Source organism: Centruroides sculpturatus, unplaced genomic scaffold (genome assembly GCF_000671375.1).
Source record: "Centruroides sculpturatus isolate CEXI.00-Female unplaced genomic scaffold, Cexi_2.0 scaffold1246, whole genome shotgun sequence".
Classification (NCBI taxonomy): Eukaryota; Metazoa; Arthropoda; class Arachnida; order Scorpiones; family Buthidae; genus Centruroides; species Centruroides sculpturatus.
This window is the reverse complement of record NW_019386100.1, coordinates 132,309-152,876: the sequence shown is the minus strand read 5'-3', so window position 1 is coordinate 152,876 and position 20,568 is coordinate 132,309. Positions and strand designations below refer to the sequence as shown.

General features: G+C 27.5%; 1 protein-coding gene across 1 annotated transcript in view; it reads right to left on the bottom strand.

Annotated features, from left to right (window-relative positions):
- The window catches only part of LOC111613579 (QRFP-like peptide receptor), a 53,274-nt gene extending 38,336 nt beyond the window's left edge, over positions 1-14,938 (bottom strand). The window contains exon 1 of the mRNA XM_023354931.1: positions 14,413-14,938. Coding sequence (XP_023210699.1) covers positions 14,413-14,813 — 401 coding nt within the window. The 5' untranslated portion in view covers positions 14,814-14,938. The remainder of the gene's footprint in view (positions 1-14,412) is intronic.
- Positions 14,939-20,568: the final 5,630 nt, after the last annotated feature.

Sequence of the window (20,568 nt, the reverse complement as noted above, 5' to 3'; positions counted from 1 at the left end):
ATAATATTATATTTATATGTTAATAAATTTATAATATGTTAAACATTCACTTTATATATAAGAATAAAGTTAATAAAATTATTCAAAATAACGAATTCTACATTTTATATATATATATAAAAGTATTTAAAAAATTGCTTCGTATACAAAATCTTTTTCAAAAATTGTTTAAATAAATTAAAATATCTCTGGAAATTTTCTCTTCGTATCAATATTAAATTTATATGGGATAAAGAAAGGTAATTGCCTCAAGGAACGAAATATGTTAGCTCATGAAATGTTTATGTTATTCGATGTCAATGTAATGGTTCTCTGAATTTGATAAAAGTGAAAAAAACATTTAAAAAATGCATAACTTTTCGAGTATTGAATAACTCATGCGATTAACGAGATATGACTTTAGTTCAAGTGATATTTACTGTTTCCATTGAGTCCAATAATTTATCTTATTAACAAAATAGTTTAAGATTTATATACTATTACACGTTAAAATATAGTTAAAAATTGTTAACTGTTGGTATGCATATAAATGAGATTCAATAATTATTTAATATTTGTTGAATGTATCATGCTGTTTCTGAAAGGTTCAATTAGTGGAATCNTTCATTTTTTAAAAAAATCAATAATTTTTTAGTTCTAACCTTGGAAAATAAATTTAGTTAATTGTAACAGGAAATAATAATTACAAAATTATATAATATAGATTGTAAAATAATGATTATTATTCTGAAAACTTGTTTATTATTATATTAAAACTTGAATAAGATAAAATTGAGATACCATTTGCAGATCTAACAATTTAAAAAAGTGTATAAAATCATGTTAGGGAGCTTCTTTCCATAATTTTTAAAGATTTTTTAAAATTAATTTGTCTGTGTATTTACGTATCTTCTCATCTTTTATATTGACTTTCACTCTCATTTATGCCTCATTAAACATTAACATAAATGCACACGAATGTTGAATGTTTACATTCACTTTGTCTTATCGACATTCCAGAAAGTGCATCTCAATATAGTGAAATAAAATTATATGTATATCACCAGATTTATTATTATAATAAATTTTAAAAGCTATAAATATTGGTTAATTAGCCATTCAACTTAACTTTTCTATATATTTTAATACGACGTATTATACATTTTAAAATGGAATTTCGATTTAAAACAGCCACTGCGATTAAACTTCTATACTATGGGAGTATATAGGGAAAAAATTAAATAAATTGGGCATAGGCAACATACAAAATGCATTCAAATAAACACTATATTCGTTATTTTTATTGACTGAAAATAAAATTATCTATCGATATTTATTTTTATGGTCCAACCAATTAAGAGTTTATATCATTTTTACAGTGTTCTAATTACTTCATCAAGGAGGAAGTTGTAACCAAAGTATTTCGTTTGGAAAAATAAAATTTAATTTATTATAATTTATATAATATAATTATACTTTGATTGCATTTATTATATTCTATTTGATATAATAAGATTATGAATATTCGTGATGAAAATTTTATATATATTTCTATGTGAACATTTGAATCATTTAAAAATTATTTGATAGAATTATTATTAAAATAATATATAAAAATCAAATGAGTAACTTCGATTTTAATTGTATAAAAATTAATCATATAAATTTATCTTTCTCTTAAAAAAAATTATCATTGTTTTTATTTATAGTTAGGAATACATTAAGGGTCGTTTTATATGTAAATTTAATTTTTTTAAATAAAACACCTTTTATAATAACATCCTTCATCTTTATAATAATAAAAATAAGCTATATATTTGAAATGAGACTGAATAAAACAATGTGACAAAGGTAATTATTATTGTTTGATAAATTTTCATCATTAAGACTGGCATGAAATGCGTTTAAATTCAATTATAAATCAAAATTAACTTATGATTTTCAATTAATTAATTATGGATGTTATTAATGTTATATTATAATTTATTACTTATATTTATCTATGTTTAATTATCTATGTTTATTGCATTTTAATCCAGTATACAGATATAAAATGTTTCTAATCTGGTTATAATATATGTAATTAATACCATTGTCCCAATTATGTTAGATTAAGTAAATTCAGTATATTATACAGCATATATAACCAAGTATTTCATTGCACATATAATGAAAATTATAGGTCTAAATTATATAAAATATTTTTAAGTTATGAAATGACATAACTTGTATTTTATATTATATCATTTATAAATTTTAATATATTTATTCTGTAATGTACGAGTACAATTTAATAATTAGCCTACATCTATGCACAAATTTAAATTAATCAAAAAGTTTACTATATGTTAAATATAAAGTTAACATATAGTAAACTTTTTCCGTTCATAAAGTACACTTTTTGAACGGAAGTCATGTGATTTCAATTAAAAAATTTTCCCTGAAAGGAGTTAGATAAATGATCGACACTAGTCCATTTCTAAAGGAAAAGTATGATGTACAGGGACAAGACACTACTAATTTGAGGTGGAGAACATATATTTTAAATTAGATAAATTAAGAATATGATTAAAAATTGCAGCCCGGCATTGCGACAATGTCACAATAAAGAAATTACTGGTTTTATTCATATAATAATTACAGTATGTTAAAACATTAGTCTTACATTGTAAGACGATTGTGGAGGAGTTACAACAATTTGCAAAAGCTGACTTAATGTTGCTTGACGGGCCTTTTTTATTCGTATCCTTCAAGATTTCAGCATATGGAAGCCACGCTACTTCCAAACCTCGCTTAAAGTTGAGATCGCTTTCAATAATAGGGTCTGATTTTTGCAACTCTTTTCACAGGCTATGAATAGTGCTGTATATTTTTGAAAGCTTGTAAGCTGTCACTGGCAGCTTTAGCGTTTTTACCTGTTTACAATCTCCCTCTTCGCTGTCGTGCAAATTTTCTATAGTCATCATGTCATTTGGTGGTTCTGCAGCTGTCTTGTATGCTCTCACTATATTTTGTCTATATTACTCAAATCTCTCACCGACTATCTACTTTGCCGTCGTTTATATTATTATATCGGATTATTAATATTATTATTAGACTATTATTATTATTATTGCATGAACTATGTATTTACTGCATATACTCTATTTACATAACTGTAGCATAAACTTTATTACATACAATTTGGCAGAAGACAGTATTGCTGTTATGCGGTGACTTAAATCCAGGACATTCGTCACAAAATATGAATTTTACATTTATGTGTGCATATGTTTATGTGTTATTTAACATGTGTTATTATACAAATTAATATAAAAATAACTTAAAATTAAAATAAAATTTGTTTAGTTTTGATCGCGTGTTCCCTTAAGCGTGGTCTTACTGTATTAATATTTTCTTGTTTATTTTTCTACAAAATCTGATAGGCTTCGATATGTAATAAAATATTTAATTTTCTGTAATGTGAAATAATAAAACTAAAAATATTTTATTATAATTGAAAGTGAGAATGGCTGATCGTATCAAAACAAAGATTGAAAAAACATTACTTTTTCCTGTAATCAATATTAAATTAGTGAAGATATCTGCTGCAAAACATTAAAAATTCATATAGAAATTCGAAATTAATATGAAATTTCAAATAAATTTTCAAATTTATTGTTTATTTTCTCATTTTAGGTTAAGAAAAATTTTATAATAAATATTCATAATAAAGCTTTTTTAAAATATTTTATTATTTTCAAAATTTGAATAGAATGAATTCATAATACAATATGCATTGCAAAGCACAAGTAGGATTGACATGCCACAAATTAACCTATTTGTGCCAAGCCAACTATATGAATGAGCCTTGCAATGCATCGCCAGAAACACTTAAATCTTGAACGTTTATTTACTGTGGATTCGAGGGATAATATTTGAAACTCCAAATAATAACTCGTGCACAAATCTTATTTTAAAAAGCCGAAATGTTATTTATACTTAAAATGCCTTACGTACAGGACAGAGAATAGCTGGAATATTGTACAAATCGACCCCGATTTACGAGTACTCGATGTACAGTACAAAAATTCGATATGACGAGTTGCTTTATTTAAACTCCCTTTTTAATTTACGAGAAGAAACATTTGAGCATAAATAACATTTACAGTGAATAGAATATTTTATAGATTCCACTCTCCATTTTCTGTGTTGCGTGCACAATGTATATTTGTTCTCTAGGGTTTTTCCAACACAGTTGTGCAGTTTCCTTAATTATTGACTTAATTAATTTGTTTTAATTAAATTTCTTTTTCTTACCATTAAATTAAGAATTGTCTGATAATTTACCCGATTATTAATTTCATTTAATTGTTTTATTTTATCAAAGATCTTTGACTAATAAGTAGATATTCTGTAGCACTCTAATGTTATTTGGGGACATAACGATGAGTATGAGGAGTCAAGAAATAAACAGACTTATTATTGATTTCGTTTTAATAACAATAAATTAAGATTACGAAACATTATTAAAATAGGAGATTATATTTTAAAAGTCTTAATATCATCAAAATTAAAAATAAAAATGTTTCTCCTACTTTTAAAATAAATCTTGAAAGTGAAATTCGTTAAAAATATTCGTTGTTTAGATTTTATTCTGCATAAAAAAATGTTTGAAAATCAATATTCTAATATATTGTTATTATGTTTTAAAATTCTTTTCTAAATAGCATAATACTTGTAAAAATTTCTGCAGTTTTTATTCCTTACGATAATTTTTATACAATAAATTATTTATTTGTTTATTAGAAGGATTTTACCCTTTATACGAGGAACAAAACAACAGACATCAAATAAACAAACAAAATAAACAACAACAACATGCCTATACATATTCAAATAATTACAAAAATATTAACTATTGATCAAACTGTTCAATATTATTAATGATAAATGGTTAAAAAGTAGTTTAAAAAAAAACAAACAAAAATAATAATAAAGATTACATTTACCTGATAAAAATACAAGGAAATTCAGTAAAGATTGAGCACTTACTTTGTTCAATACCTAATGATTACAAAATTACATTTGTATGTACTGATAGTAACATATCTTGATCGACTGCTTCATCATGAAATAAAGAATCATTCTGTTTGTGTTTCATGCACATCTTTTCATTTTATACAGAGATATTTAACATAAGCGTTCACTTTTGAATAAATCACCCCGTACAAAAAGTAAGTAATATGCAAAAACAAAAATAAACAATACATTGTCAGCATCAGATTAAACTCCCTTCTAGAATAAACAACTTTCGAGTTTATTACTGTTAATTTGTTTCGTGCATTGTCAATACAGCACTTACATAATTGAAACTATACAACGTATACGAATTCACCAAGTACAGTTTCAATTTTATAATCCACATCTTTCCACATTGAAGTATCTATGATAATTAATTCTTTCATACATGTTAAGGTGCTTTTATAGAGTTTAAAACTAAAACATGAGACTTATGATAATCAGTGGATACCCACTTATTATGATAATCAGTGGATACCCACTTATTATCATAAGTCTCATGTTTTAGTTTTAAACATATCTCAACATTAGAATCTGAAAACAACAATATTAAGAAAAATTACAAGTTTTATCTTTTAAATTACTGTGGTGTTTGACACCGCAATAATTTAAAGGATTGAAAGATGACATTTATCGAATTATTATTATTCAATATTTCCAAAATGGAGGTATAAACATTATTTATTACTGTTTTCTTTAAAATAAAACCTTAAATTACTATTGTATATTGTGATTTTAAATCCTCAAATCCTTATTTGCATTTTATTGAACTGGATTTTTTCATAACACTTAACTTTTGTGTTTTTACACCATCAATACGAACATTCCACGCATAGCTGAAGGGAAGAAATCCGAATGAAACCAGACAAAAATCGTAAATAAGTGTTTTACTTACAACAACAATGGCACTTTTAGATTTTATAAAATTTAATTTTATTGCAAATGAACTATCAGTTTCTTGTAGATGTGAGATCAGCCAGGACGTAGATCTTAGTCTACGACACTTACGGCGCGCGATCGTGAGATCGGCTCTCGTAACGTTTTATAGGAGGGCGGTAATTTTAAGAAAAGGGGATTCAAGACTGTGAGATCTTTATCCCAAATTGTCAGGGTCCCGACACCAGTTAATCAATCTTATTATACGCGGATTAACACGCGTATGAGATCTGATTCGGTCACACAATTAGGAGACATTTTAGTTGGAAACGAAATAATAAATTTAATAAACAAGAAAATAAATCATACAAAAGGTGGATAAACAAAAAGACAGAACCACTACCAATAATATACAATCAGGAGATAATTAAGCTTATATTATATCCTATTCGCGATCGAGAGAGAGCTCACAAAAACGTTATAAACCATACGACCTGTTTCAGATGTCGTTCGTCTTCTTCTCTGTATGCAAGTTCAGTTACTTCTTCGTATGGGAGATCAATACGTGCACACATATAAAAGTATATTTCCTACGTGCAGACTTATTCCGTATGTGACTCGTCTGAGGACGTTGGTCATCAGGAGGGAAACGTATGTGGAGTTTGTATGCTTTCGGATCTGTCGCTGAACTCCCCGAATTCAGACAAGTTCTCTCTATATCTTCTGAATGCCGACCAATCATCGGCCAGTAACTCTTTCGTGAGAACGGATGAAAGGGGGGATGAATGAGGGGTAACCATTTCCCATCTGAGCTGGATTTTAACCAGATAAGGGAAAGTCAGAGGATGTTCTCTTCTGTGAAAGGAAGTAACATCTGTTATCTGGGTTTTTCCCACGTTAAAACAGTATTTTTCTCACAAAAATTAAAGTAATATTTGATGACATTATTTTAACGTAAATAATAAAATATTAATTTAGACCCAGGGGCCTTTCGGGTCTCACATAGATAAGTTTTTTACATATAAAATCTTTGTAGTATAATTACACTTGATACAGACAATAATCCCAAGAAATTTTCGGAGTTGTTGCTTCTGGATATGCAAGGCCCCATCCCTTTCCACTTAGTCCCCTTATTGCGGGCCTGGCCGAACCCATAATGAGCTTGCTTTAAAAAAAGGCTCTCTTGGTGTCCGCGTAGCGAAAACTGCTTAAAAAAGCATTATCTTCTAAATTAATTTGAAATTTACGGTGAACTTCAAATGTTCATTAAATATTTTAGATCGAGTAATTGATTTTCACAACTCATTTAATGAATATTTAGTTTTCATGCAATAAAGAATCTTTAAAATATTAATACAGTATATACCAGTAACACATTCTACACAATCTCTTTTTATTCCAAGCATTAAAATTGCAAATAATAACATATATATATATATGCATCTTCAATATTTTATTTGTGATACACTCCAGTGTCCGAGTGGATAAAACCACTGAACACTAAACAAGTCGCGCTTGGCCAACGAGCTAGCCACGTGAAGACTTCGGGATTTCTTCACGTTTGTAATACCTAAATAAGGGCCAATTTCCCATAGAAAGTCCTTCCAGGAGGCATTCCCTTCGGCAGATTGTCCAATTGTCGCATTGTCTTAACAAATAGAACAAATACTCCATGAAATAGATTTAAGAAAGAAAAAATTTTAAATGAAATTTTTTTTTGAATCTCAGATTTTTAATATCATCTTTCAAATAAATTAAAATGTTTACAATACTAGATTTTGAAACAAAAATCACTAAATAACTCTCTTAGGATGTAGTAATATATAGGAAACATGATTAAATTCATTATTTCTGTTTATTTAAGTTCATTGAATAGATTCGTTATATTTAATTTTTCTTTTATAAAAATAACCATTATTGCTAAGAGGTGCCAGACTACACTCTAAGTAATACTGGCACCTCTCTGTGCAAAAAATGGCTGGATTAACGAAAGTCTTCTGTAATTAGAATATTAATAGTTCTAGTTCAGTTATATGATTCGTAGGTTCCAGTCACCATTTTCGTTGTTCATTAGCAATGTTACTTTTGAGAAATGGGTAGATATAAGCGCTCATAAGCTCTTTATGCTACTACTTGTTACTATTCGTTACTCATTGAGTTGTAACAGATGAGTTAGATTGCTATCGATACTATTCATTGAGCAACTTATTTACTACACCAATCGAATATTTTTTGGAACTTTTACTGAAACAGAATTTTATTGAATTCGTGCTAGCTTAGAGAGATCCTTTTTTATTTTTTATTTTTATTATTCGACATAGTAAGGTTTTATCGTTTTTATTTTGTTTAAATAGATGATGTTTCTAATAATCAGGTTTTTTTAAAATTTGAATCATTATTGTATGATTAAGGGCAGAATTTTAATATCTGTGAGACTAGTTATAGTTTTATCTCTTTTATGCCTTTTAAAATTAAAGATGTTTTTAAGTTAATTAATTGTATATGAGGCTGAAGGATGGAGTGTTGTTATCTTAAGTCAATGTTTTTTAATCTATTTTAAAATACGGAATCCTAGAAAAAAGTACATAACTTATTGAGGAACCTCTACTTGTCCCTACAAAAGCTGAAATAAATTTAGCTACTTCAACCTAAAAAAAAAAAAAAAAACACATATTTCCATAATAATAGATTTTTAAAAATCCAGCAACGAGTTGCATAACTTTTCCATCTGTTAAGATATTTTGTTTAAAAAATAACTTTTATATTATCAACCATAATACAGTATTAATAATTAAGTTATGTGTGGTGCCATCTGTTATGAGATTTTATCATAAAAAATTTGTATATTATTAATTATTATAAAATGGTATAACTTTTAACTTTCAGGGTAGAGATGAGTTTTATAAAAAAAAAAGAAAAGAAAAAATTGTAAATGTTAATAACGAATAAACTTATCATTAAGTCCGATCTCTCTCGAGATATGACGTATGACACCACGTATGACCCCACCCCTAAAATCTGATATGAATACAATATTTTCCAGTGTTGTGTTATAACAGCTGGGAAAGTAAAAGTAAATTGAAATCGGTTTAGAGACCGTCTTAAATCAATGTATAGTTTGGCTGTCTAGTGCTTCAAATAAGCGCTCTCGACTGGGTTTCGATTTATTATTATTTTTTTTTTACTTTCTCGGCTCTTGTGTATAGGCTATATAACAAGGAAAAGTATTGTCAAATTTGACCCTCAGAGGTTTATATATCATTTGTAGACGTGGTTTCTATAGAAGGTATATAAACAAACCCCATGATTCGATAAATACTGTATGGAAGTGGAATAAAGTATATGAACTTCTCAGGTATAATTCTTCTTGAACTACAAAGTATTTACTGGTAAAACAAGTTTAAATCTCTGTGCAGAGCCAAAAAGCGAAGCTACTTTATAAGGTCTTGTTTTGTATAAATTTGGATCTTTAATAGAAATATTGATTACAAATTTGACAGCTGAAGTTCATACATTAAAAGGGGGTACTGTATGAAGTGTTTCACTATGAAGAAGGATATACTCCAAGGAGATCAACTAAGTCCTATACTTCATCTTGTACTTAAACAATTTAAATAAAACAGTTAATATAAGATTGCAATGGAAACTGGTCATCAATATTCGTTTATTCACTCACTTTCCTTTGTTTATTAATTTCGAGAATAAATACTTTCAAGAAAGATTATTTACTACTTGAAATACTCGAGAGTAACCGGTATAAAAGTAACGAGTAGTTCCTATTTGCACATTACTACTTGTGGAGTTTATTCACTCTGTTTTCTAGTCACATCACTAGTACTTACGCCATTCATAGTGAACTTTATCTCTTCATTATAAACTTTTCAAATAATGATAATTTTAATTAATTAATAAATAATTTTGTTTTACTCCATTTTTTTCTACTTATTATTTCAACTGACTCCTTTCCTTATCATTAAATAAAGAAATATCTGATAACTTACATGTTTACTTATGTCGTATTCGCTTATTTCGTATTGGATCTGATAAATAGGTGAATAATCTAATCAATAATTTTATTTATTCCCTTTTATTATTTACTTATTAACCAATTGCTCAATCTCTTTTGTAGTACCTTAATGTTATTAGAGGAACATAGGCAGTTAAGCCAGAACTAGATAGAAGTTTCGAAACTATGAAGTAATAACTCGTTTTAATTTAAGAAAATCGAATTATCAGAACGAAATATATTCGCAAATCAGTTTAACGCTATGCAATTTTGTTTTTTTATTCGTATTTGTTGAAAATCAAAACAATTTTACTAGATAGTTTCTAGCAATATAGATTTTATTACAATGGATTTAAAATATAAAGCATATCACTTAGCAAAGTATTTTTGTATTATATGTCAAATATCTTCAGAAATATGTGATATTTTAATTATCCACATAAATTAACTTAAAATTATCCAATTCCAAGAGGTAAAAAAAAAGGACGAATTGTGAAGACACTTTTACTCTAATTTAGTGTTTCCACAGTAAAATGTAATAAAATGTTAATTTTTATGCATGTTTTAAATATTTTATATATATAATAAATTTAACTGTTTTATATAATACAATTTTTAGGAATTTAATATAAATAAATTGTATAGAAAGAAAAATCTTTATAAAGATAAATTTTTCGAATAATGAAAATATCCATTCTTACAAAAATTGCATTTTATATTATCAAAATTTTCATTCTTCACTAATTAATCTTTTATTTTGTTCTGTAAATACTACATTTTAAGGTTTTTATTAAAAAATTATTAATAAAACGATCATTAATTTATGAGTTAATTAATTCGTTCATGTATAAATATAGATTACAAAGATTATCTGGTATTATATATTATATTAACTTTGACTATAACTTTTAAGCGTGTTCACATAAATTTATATATTAAAAAAATAATAAAGAAACATTCTCTAAACAATATTCTAATATATTGTAGCAATCAATATTCGTCATCTAAGATGCTGACATGATCAATATATTTCGTGTTTGATTTAGAAACAGGAAGGAGAAAATTATTTACTATTTTTATTAAAAATGTAGTGACTTAAATAATTTCTGAACTTCAGAAATCTTATATAAAAATGCTCTTGATCTTATAAGATTTTAGTTATATTATTTTTCTCCATTTTCTTCAATTTATTGAATGAATCTCCAATTAAATGTAGATTCTTTCAATAAATTGCCATTGAAAACTTTCAATCACTTGGAAACAAAGAATATTAACAGAGAAGACAATTGTTAAATAAACAAGCACCTTTCCTGGTGAATAAATGTGGTGATGAAAGCAGAAATTAAAATAAGATCAAGGGATTTCTCTTCTATTAATTAGTTTAAAAACCAAACAAAATTATCAAAACTTACAATATTTAATAGACATTTTAAAAAAATACTTGTTACCTTTAAAATTAAATAAAAAAATTTAACTTAAAGTATAAGCTAAATGTAAAATTTTAGATTGAATAAAGGGAACATGATAGAGAATAGAATAAAGGAACAAATAAGCCAATAATACAAAGTTGGATTTAATGATCATGTTTTAGATGTTCCTAGGATAAATAATGCATATGTTGGTGAGATTGCATTCCTAATTTTAACAACAAAGATAAACATTATAAAAGCGGTAGAATATTTCAATTCTGTACGGAAAAAAAATCTAACATTAAGTTACGTGTTATCACGTTGATATACGATTAAGGCTCGGCAGAGTAAAATTCTTAGTGTCACAAACAATTTATTTTCTTGACAGGTTTATTATGTGAAATAAAAAAATTCTGTATATTTTATTACGAATAAATGTTTTTAAATGGGCAAAAGTGATAAACGCAATTTTTCCATCTAAATTGCATAAAAGTTGTTCCTATCCTCAATCCATTTTCTTAAATTTCGTTTTGTTTTATTTTTCATTTTAGTTTAAATGATTTTTTTTAATTAGTAAATAAATGTCTGTTATTTAATATTCATTGTTAACAGTAATTACTAATGACAAAGAACAAATATCATAATTGAAAAATACTTTCAGTAGTCCTTATGTAGTGCGTTTATATTATGGAGCCATCAAAGAACTTGAGAATTTTATATCAAAATTATCCTTCATAAAAACGCATTAAAATTCGCTCTAATTACTTTTTTTGTTATAACAACATTGCTTGCAGGCACATTATGCCGCTACATATGTGCGTAATGGGACGTATTTGACTCAGATCGAGAAGATATGCGAATAGGATGAAGCGAATTGATGTAAAAACGGTTAGTTTATTCCCGATATTCCTAACGCATTTATATTAAGCGTGTAATACTTATTAATCGGTCTCCTGCTTAGCCTGGAGAGTTTTAATAATAGAGCAATATCATATAGAACATAAACAAAATAAAATTAAAAGTATTTATTTTTAATTACAATATCTCACTTAAAATTTTTTTAATTAAAAACACGTTTTTTAAAACGAAAATTACACACACAAAATTTAACTAGAACTGGCCCTAATTATGTATCCTAAATGAATTATGATTTTCTCATCATAAGTAAAGGAAATTCGTTCAATATTTAAAAGACAATTAAATTGCAAAGTGCAAATTACAAAGTTGCAAAGTGATGTGTTCAACGCAATTAAACACTTACTTTTCAACAGTTACATTAATCAATAATCATTTGACTATAGTACTCTATGATTATTGATGACAAAGATTATTTACAGAAAAAGCTAGGCTACTTAGAATGATATTTGATTCTAAGAATATAAAACTTTAAAATTTAAATCAATTTCTCAACTATTTTGAAATATAAGATACATATAACAAGAAACAGAAAATGGAATAAATATAACATAACGGATTTGATCCAGTTTACAACGTTTACAATCAATTAATTGGATTGTAAACGTTCCAGTAAATTGATAACCTGATGATGGCCTGTTGATCAGGTTGAAAACGTTAGTTTAAATTAGTAAAATGATCCTTAGAAATAAGGTGTATATGTTATATAATATGAGTCTGAGTGTATGTTGAAGTAAATGGAATAAATGCGAAACTCGCGATAGCTACAGGTGGGACTTATTTTCTTGAAAATACTAGGAATTTCGATTTTTAAAAAAATGCAATAATATGCATTCTTGGAGCGTAAAGACGTGTAAAATATTTGTTCCGGTTAAATTTTCTTTCATATATTTCTACTGAAGTTATAATCTACACCAGCTGTTATCGATACTGTTAGTCTGTAGTATGTGATGCGTGAAAACACTCTCCACTCATTTTCACACGGATTTACCTCGTGACTAGATAAACAACTAACAGATTACTTATAAAGTTTTATATTTTTAAACTTGAAAAGTCAAGAAATGCAAAAAATTCGGAGTTTTCCTTTTTCAGTTAATATGAATGTCTGTGTATGTACAGTACGGAGACACGATTTTGTTAGCCCACTTTAAAGCTTAATAATACCTGTGCCTTTTCTCGAAATTTTCTGAAATTTCGCAGAGTGGTATGTATATTTAGGGGATTGATGCTATTAAATTTTGTGGTTAAAGGTCAAGGGGTGGTGAGATAGAGATGTGTCATATCTGGAATCGAATGGGATTAATTAACATTTTTTACTCGTTAATATAAATTTTAAAGTGTTTTTAAACTTAAACGATACACTTTTTAATTTAATAAAGATTTCTCATAATTATACTATAACAATTAAAACTATTGTTTAATTAACAAAGATCATCATCAACCAAAATACTGATTTAAAAATTATATTAATAAATGTTATAATAATTAAATTTAAATGATTTTAATGTCATAATTTTAATTAATTTAAAGATATTTTATTAAACGTAAAAAATTCTTGTTTTAATATAATTAAATCATAAAAATTTCACTGTAAGAAATAATTTTGAATATTTGAAATATATTTAAATGATCACACAAACGTTTGGAATTTTATTATTATTATTAAATATAAAACTTTTATATTATGAAATTATAATTTCTTATGTATAAATGAATATATTAAATTTAATTATTCAAAAATAGAAAATAAATTGCTCCTAAAATAACAATTTTGGCAAAGAAACAAAGTAGAAAAAAATATGTTTTGAAGGATTATTTTTTACAGTATATACAGTAAATATATAATTATTTTTACTTGTGTAAGATAATTGGAAAATTCATTATTCTTAACCGGAAGTTAGTTTAATAATTACGTTTATTTAGTTAAACATAAGAGTAAAATCAATAAAACAAATAAGTTTCAGCTTTAATTAAAGCCTTATATATAATTCAAAATNTGTTCAGACTGAACACTTTCTTTATACATACCTATAAGACATATACAAATATATATAAAAGCATATATATTTGTATAAATAACGATATAAATTTTTCATTTAAATTTTCGTACAAACTAGTAACAGTAATAGAGAATACGATGTTAAAAAATGTAAATGCGTAACTTACCTTTCTAAACAGGTAGCGACTAATGTCAAAACGCTGGCAAATACAAAAATTGTCTGTAAATAGGACATAGCGGTGCATAAATTATCATTCATGGCACCCCAATTGGCAGGAGCCGTCAGTTCTAATAATTTAACAGGCAATACAAACCCTCCGACCATAAAGTCACAAATTGACAAATTAACAATATAATAATTGACAACGGTGTGCATCTTCCTGTTACTGACCACCACGTAGAATACCATTGCGTTACCTACCAGAGCCAGTAACATAACTATGAAGTATGCAACTATGAAAGTAATACAAACGGCAGAAATTTGCGTGAAATCTGGATAAGGAGTTTCTTCGAAATTTGTAGAACTCTCATTGTAAGTAAAGTTGAAATATGTTACAGGAGTTGTCATTGGCACTAATGTTATATCAAAGAAAAGCAATCATCTCTAGCAAAACGGAGCAATATCGCTACTGCCAGGACAAACGTCTGACTTATAGTGGAGTGTGTGAAGAGGTAACTTCACAAAGTACTCGATTGCGGCTCTCCCTGGCGGTTTTATATCGAACTATTCCGCCCACAATACTAACTTCAATTTTCTTTCACCTACGTAGTCAATATTGAACTTATTAAATATAATTACTTAATTACTAAAAGAATATGATTAGATATTATATAAAATATAATTTAAAAATTTAAAAATATATACAGTGCTTATTTTAAGGTATTGCTGTGTTTAGGCAGCCACAAATTTTAATTGTATTAAATTATTTTAATACAGTATTTTTTTATAAAATCGAATAGTTGACTGGTATTAATCTTGAAGCTGAAAATTCGATTTTATTTGTAGAATAAACACACAAAAATATTTTTTTTAAAAACATATACTTATCAATAATAAATAGCCTAAAGTACTGTACATCTTGGTAGTGGCGATATTTTTTCAACAGGTGACATTTGTTATTCTGAAAGTTTTTTGTTCCGAAAGACTAACAAAAGGCAACATCCTTGACTAGAAAAATCAATAGAAAAATTTTCTAGAATGAATAATACCTTTCAATTGTGATAAGTACAGTACAACATATCTTTTGATAGATATTTTCTAGTTAATCGTTAATACATCTTGTATTAATAATAAAATATTCATTTAAATTTATTTTAAAAGTATATTTCAAAATTCTAATATAAAAATTTCTACAGCTTATTGAATATCAGTTATAGTCAGAAACTCCTGCTTATAACTTGTTTACAGTTTCCAGATTAGTACGGATAGAGTAACTTGAGCAATATATTTAATCCTTGAACAAAAATAGTAACAAGGATGTATTATAGAATAACATCATTACTCTATAATTCAACAGCATTATAGTATACAAATTCTCTATTTAAGTATACATACAGTATATACGTATAATGTGTAAAAACAAAATTAAATTCATTGTATTTAAATATTATTAATTTACTTTAATATAATAAATAACAATTACCAGAATGTATTTACTAAAATAATATAATAAATATGATAAAGTTTAAAGTAAGAAATTACTTTAAAATCTCACTTTTTAGAGTTATGTTTTCAAATAAAATTTAATGGAAATAATGATAATTTAACTACATAATTTTATGTAAAATTATTTGAAAATATGAAAATAAATTAATAGATATGTATTTCATAACAGGAAAGTTGTTATTTTGATAAATTTTCAATAATTTTTTTTAATTTTTTTATTTATATACCGGTATTTAAATTGATGAAAGATTTTATGTTTGTTAAATTATAATTTAAAAATTTTTCGTATTTAATATTTACATGCAAAGTTACAGAATGATAAATATAATAAATTTTGTTGCTTACGCCAACGCATATGAACTTTGAAAGATGTGAAAGTTTTAATTTTTTGAACTAATTTTCATGTATTCAAAACATTTTTATAGTTATCAATTAATATATATTTATACTGTTTATATCAAACGTTAAAAACAGACAAAAATGTCATTAAGCACATTTATCTTTCAGATGAATTATTGTTGAGAGAGCCGATTGAATTCCTTGAATCGCCCTTTCAACCCTGATAGTTGGTCGTGAGTTCGTGCCTCACGTGGAGTTTTCGTGTTTTCTTTGTGTGTCTAACTCGTAAGACCTAAAGGCTGATTCACACTATACAGCAGGCTACCGACGGAACAGTGTATTATGAATTTTTAATGAAGCCATTCATACCAATAGTCACTAAAAGTTGTTTGTCATCGCCTTTGGCGAGAAATTTTTGCTTGTCAATGTCTGTCCGTTCTGGTTACGTGCTCCTAGTGTAAACAGTCAGATGCCGATTGCTAAGTATTGTTACTTTCGATGTTGATCAATATTTGGGTTTTAAATGTGGGCACGAAGCGAGTATTTCTTCTATACCCATCCCAAGTAGATTTATTTAGCCCCTAATGAGGCCGGGTGGTGAGGGACAGGACACACTGCATCAGGGGCCCAAATTCAATCCCGGGATCCCATAGCGGTAGGCTAATGTCTTAATTGCGTCATCCGGCCGTCACCTGCCGTAAGTTAATAAATTGTCGGTAGCATACTACCAGCCAGTTGTATAGTATGAATAAACATTAAATATGGACCAGTTTTCCATACAATTTATTGTGGCAGACATCACTTAAAAGATCGCCCATGTTTTGTATTGTCTTATTTTGTCATTCAGTCAATCCATTGACTGTTCAGATATCTTTGGAAATTATATACAGTAGACCCCCTATAACGCTTAGATACGTTCCACGTTAATCGAATTTTACGTTGTAGGAATCATTAAATACATGAGCCAATCGCAGCCCGACACGTGTGAAGTTTACGGACTAAGGCTGTTTGAAAGGTTTTCTTCTATAAAATTAACCGATTCTAGACTAATTCCACTCAACATTTCCAAAACACGTATAATTTTTTGGGAATAATCCGTATAAACTATGCTATAAACAAAAAATTATAGGATTACTTACCGAGTGTGTACCGTTCGACTACGCCGTTGCTTAAAGCTGGTTTTCTTCGCGGAACAGCACATGAAATGACGGCCGCGATTTCTGATAACGAATTTTTCGCAGAAAAATAACTTGACCTTTGGAGACATCATTAATATAAATAATTTTTATGGCCGTTGAATAAGAAGTGTTTCTTTCACAAGAAATGTATAAAATTAGTGCTGTATTAGACTTACGGTACCTAATTTACATACTGTGCAGACGATAATAAACTCAACTTACTAGCCTAAAATCTCCGTAGCGTGTTGCCAGGCGGCAGAAAGCATATATATAATTATAATAAAGTTACAATAAATTAAGTTAATATATAATTATATATACAGTACCTAATTTATATATAATTAATATATAATTATATGTACAGTACCTAATTTATATATAATACTGTACAGACGATAGCAAACTCAATTTAGCCGCTCCGTAGCGTGGCGCAGGGCAGAGGAAAGTAGTTCGGCTGTTCATCCACTATTGGTCCAGATTCTATCAATCTTGTCGTGACACGAGTCGGCGACGACGTTTTAGGAATATCTTTATACGAATATTGGTACAATTTTTTGCTACGTTATAGGAATTTCCGTTATAGGAACCCACGTTATAGGGGGATCGACTGTATAAGTATTTTATTTTCACTAAAACACGAATTAACTTTTAATAATTAGCTAAATTTTCTATGATAAATTTTATGTTTTTTAAATTATTTACTTTAAACACACAACATCACTTCATATTTATATTGTCACTTATTCTAATCAAACGTCAAAAGACAATTAGGTTAAATTTTAAAAGAGAATTTAAGAAATAAAATTTATTCGAATAACCTTTACATGAAGAAACATAATTCTGTCAATTACGTTTTCATTTTAGGATAAATTATTTACGTAACGGTAATTTTGGGAATTATCAGAAGTGTAATAATAATAGATACACGCTGTGTAGGAAAAGCTGGATAAATCGCGCGTGACCACACATTTTAGGGTGCGACTATGCAGACGCGAGCGAGCGAATTTTCCGAGCGAGCGAGAATATGTGGCGAGAAGAGACGAGACGCGATAAATATCAAAATCTGTCAGATATGTGCGAGTACCAGAAATTCGCTCTCGCCAGCGTTATTTCTCGCTTCTCGTTTGTGCATGGTTTTCCTTTGCGAAAACTAAATCGCTCGCAACCTCTCGCTCGCTCTAAATTCGCGTCTGCATAGTCGCACCCTTAGACTATAGCTGGAGTTACTTTATCGTCGCGAGAATTAGACGCAGCCAATCAGTAATAAGTAAACGTCATGAGATGTTTGACATCATTTTTTTCACGAAATTTCTCGGTGAATGGTCCCAGCGACTGAGAAATATTAATGGGAGTTCGCAACTTTCCTGAAATTATTGACAAGAAGAATGAAAAGTGATGATATTGAATAAAGTCACCGAAAGGTAACGGATTAAGATGAAGTGACGTCATCGCTAAGTTGATTTAGTAAAATAATTCATTGAGCTCGGCATGTATCGATGATGAACTCGGTGACCAATTAACACACGTCACTACTCATCGCTTACACAGTGTAGCCTTTAGGAATGCTTTAGGAAAATTCTCAATGGGTTTTATCGACAAACTTACAGAAATAAACGACAATTATTTATTGTGACATCATCAAAATACCGGACTGCAATTTTTAATCGTGTTTTTAATTTATTTAATTTAAAATATATGCTCTCCACATCAAATTAGTAATGTCTTGCCTCTTTACATCATACTTTTCCTCATAACAATAAAGTCGTGCCGGTCATTTATCTAACTCCTTTCAGAGGAAACTTTTTGAATTGAAATCACGTAATTTCCGTAAAATCACGGAAGTTCTTATGCAGTTAATCCGGGCCTCCTTTCCCTAAGCTTTCCATATCTGGTACTGATTTGTAAAATGAATAAAATTGATTCATTCAAAAACTAGAGAACTTATTAAACTAAGGATTATCTCTATTATAATTAACTATTATTCCAAATATTTAGAAATTTGGTAATAATAGAAATTATTACAAACTATCGAATAGGTTTTCTTTTATATTTAATAACTTAATAATTGTTTCAAATATATATGATGATAATAATTAAAGAATAAGTGTTCAGAGCTCTCTGTAGAAAGAACTTATTAAGCAAATCTCAATCAATTTATGTAAATACATTTTCCAGAGTATACGGTTTCAATTTTTGGAAAAATATTTTACTTCAAAATTCAGTCACTAGAACGAAATTTAGCGCTGCCCTCTCCTTAATGTGCATATTACACACGTTTTCTAACGAATTTTGGGAGTTAAGAAACAAAGTGTATAATTTTAATTCAATTACAGAGGTGAAATGTAGAATTGACGTACGATAAAACAAATTGAGCACCAGTCTTGGTGCTCAATTTGAACAGGTGAACAGTCTTGTTCCCCTGCCAAAGAATTGTGAAGAACGCTTTGCGTCTTTTTTTACACCTGAAATTAAAGGGACAGCAGCACCAAAATTCATTCTAGCTGCTAAATTTTGTAGTAAAATTTTTCCGGAAAATTGCCAAATTAAGTTGAAATATCCCCAATAGTTCTTTGTAGGAAAGATCCGAACACCTAGTATTTAATTAAGACCACTCTGTATATTAAATATATTGCATAAAATAAACAAATAAGATTATGATTTACGGGAGAATATGTGAAAAAAAGAAGAGTAAAATCCATCACAGACATTAGATTCTCATGCTAAATTACATTTATTTTGTAATGTTTTTATTTACTACTGACATTATTTTTAAATTTGAATTAAATATTGTCATTTAGGAAGTTTGTTTTCATATAAAATAAAAATGTTATATTATAAATCACAAAAATAGAAAGTACTGTAAAAAGAGTAAATAAAACTGCGGAAGAAATGAAAAATTCTTTATAACACTAGCCAATATATTAAACTTGGCACGCAAGTTATACTACTACAGATAATATTTGTTTCATAGGGAAAACATTCGAAATAAGTAAATAAATTTTATTATATAATATATTTTCTTACTTGATTTTTAATATTTTTTGAAAATTTTCATAAAAAAAAGCTATTAATAATACTGTATTTTATTTATTTATAATATAAATTTAATCATAATATAATAAATTATTCTTTTATAACCT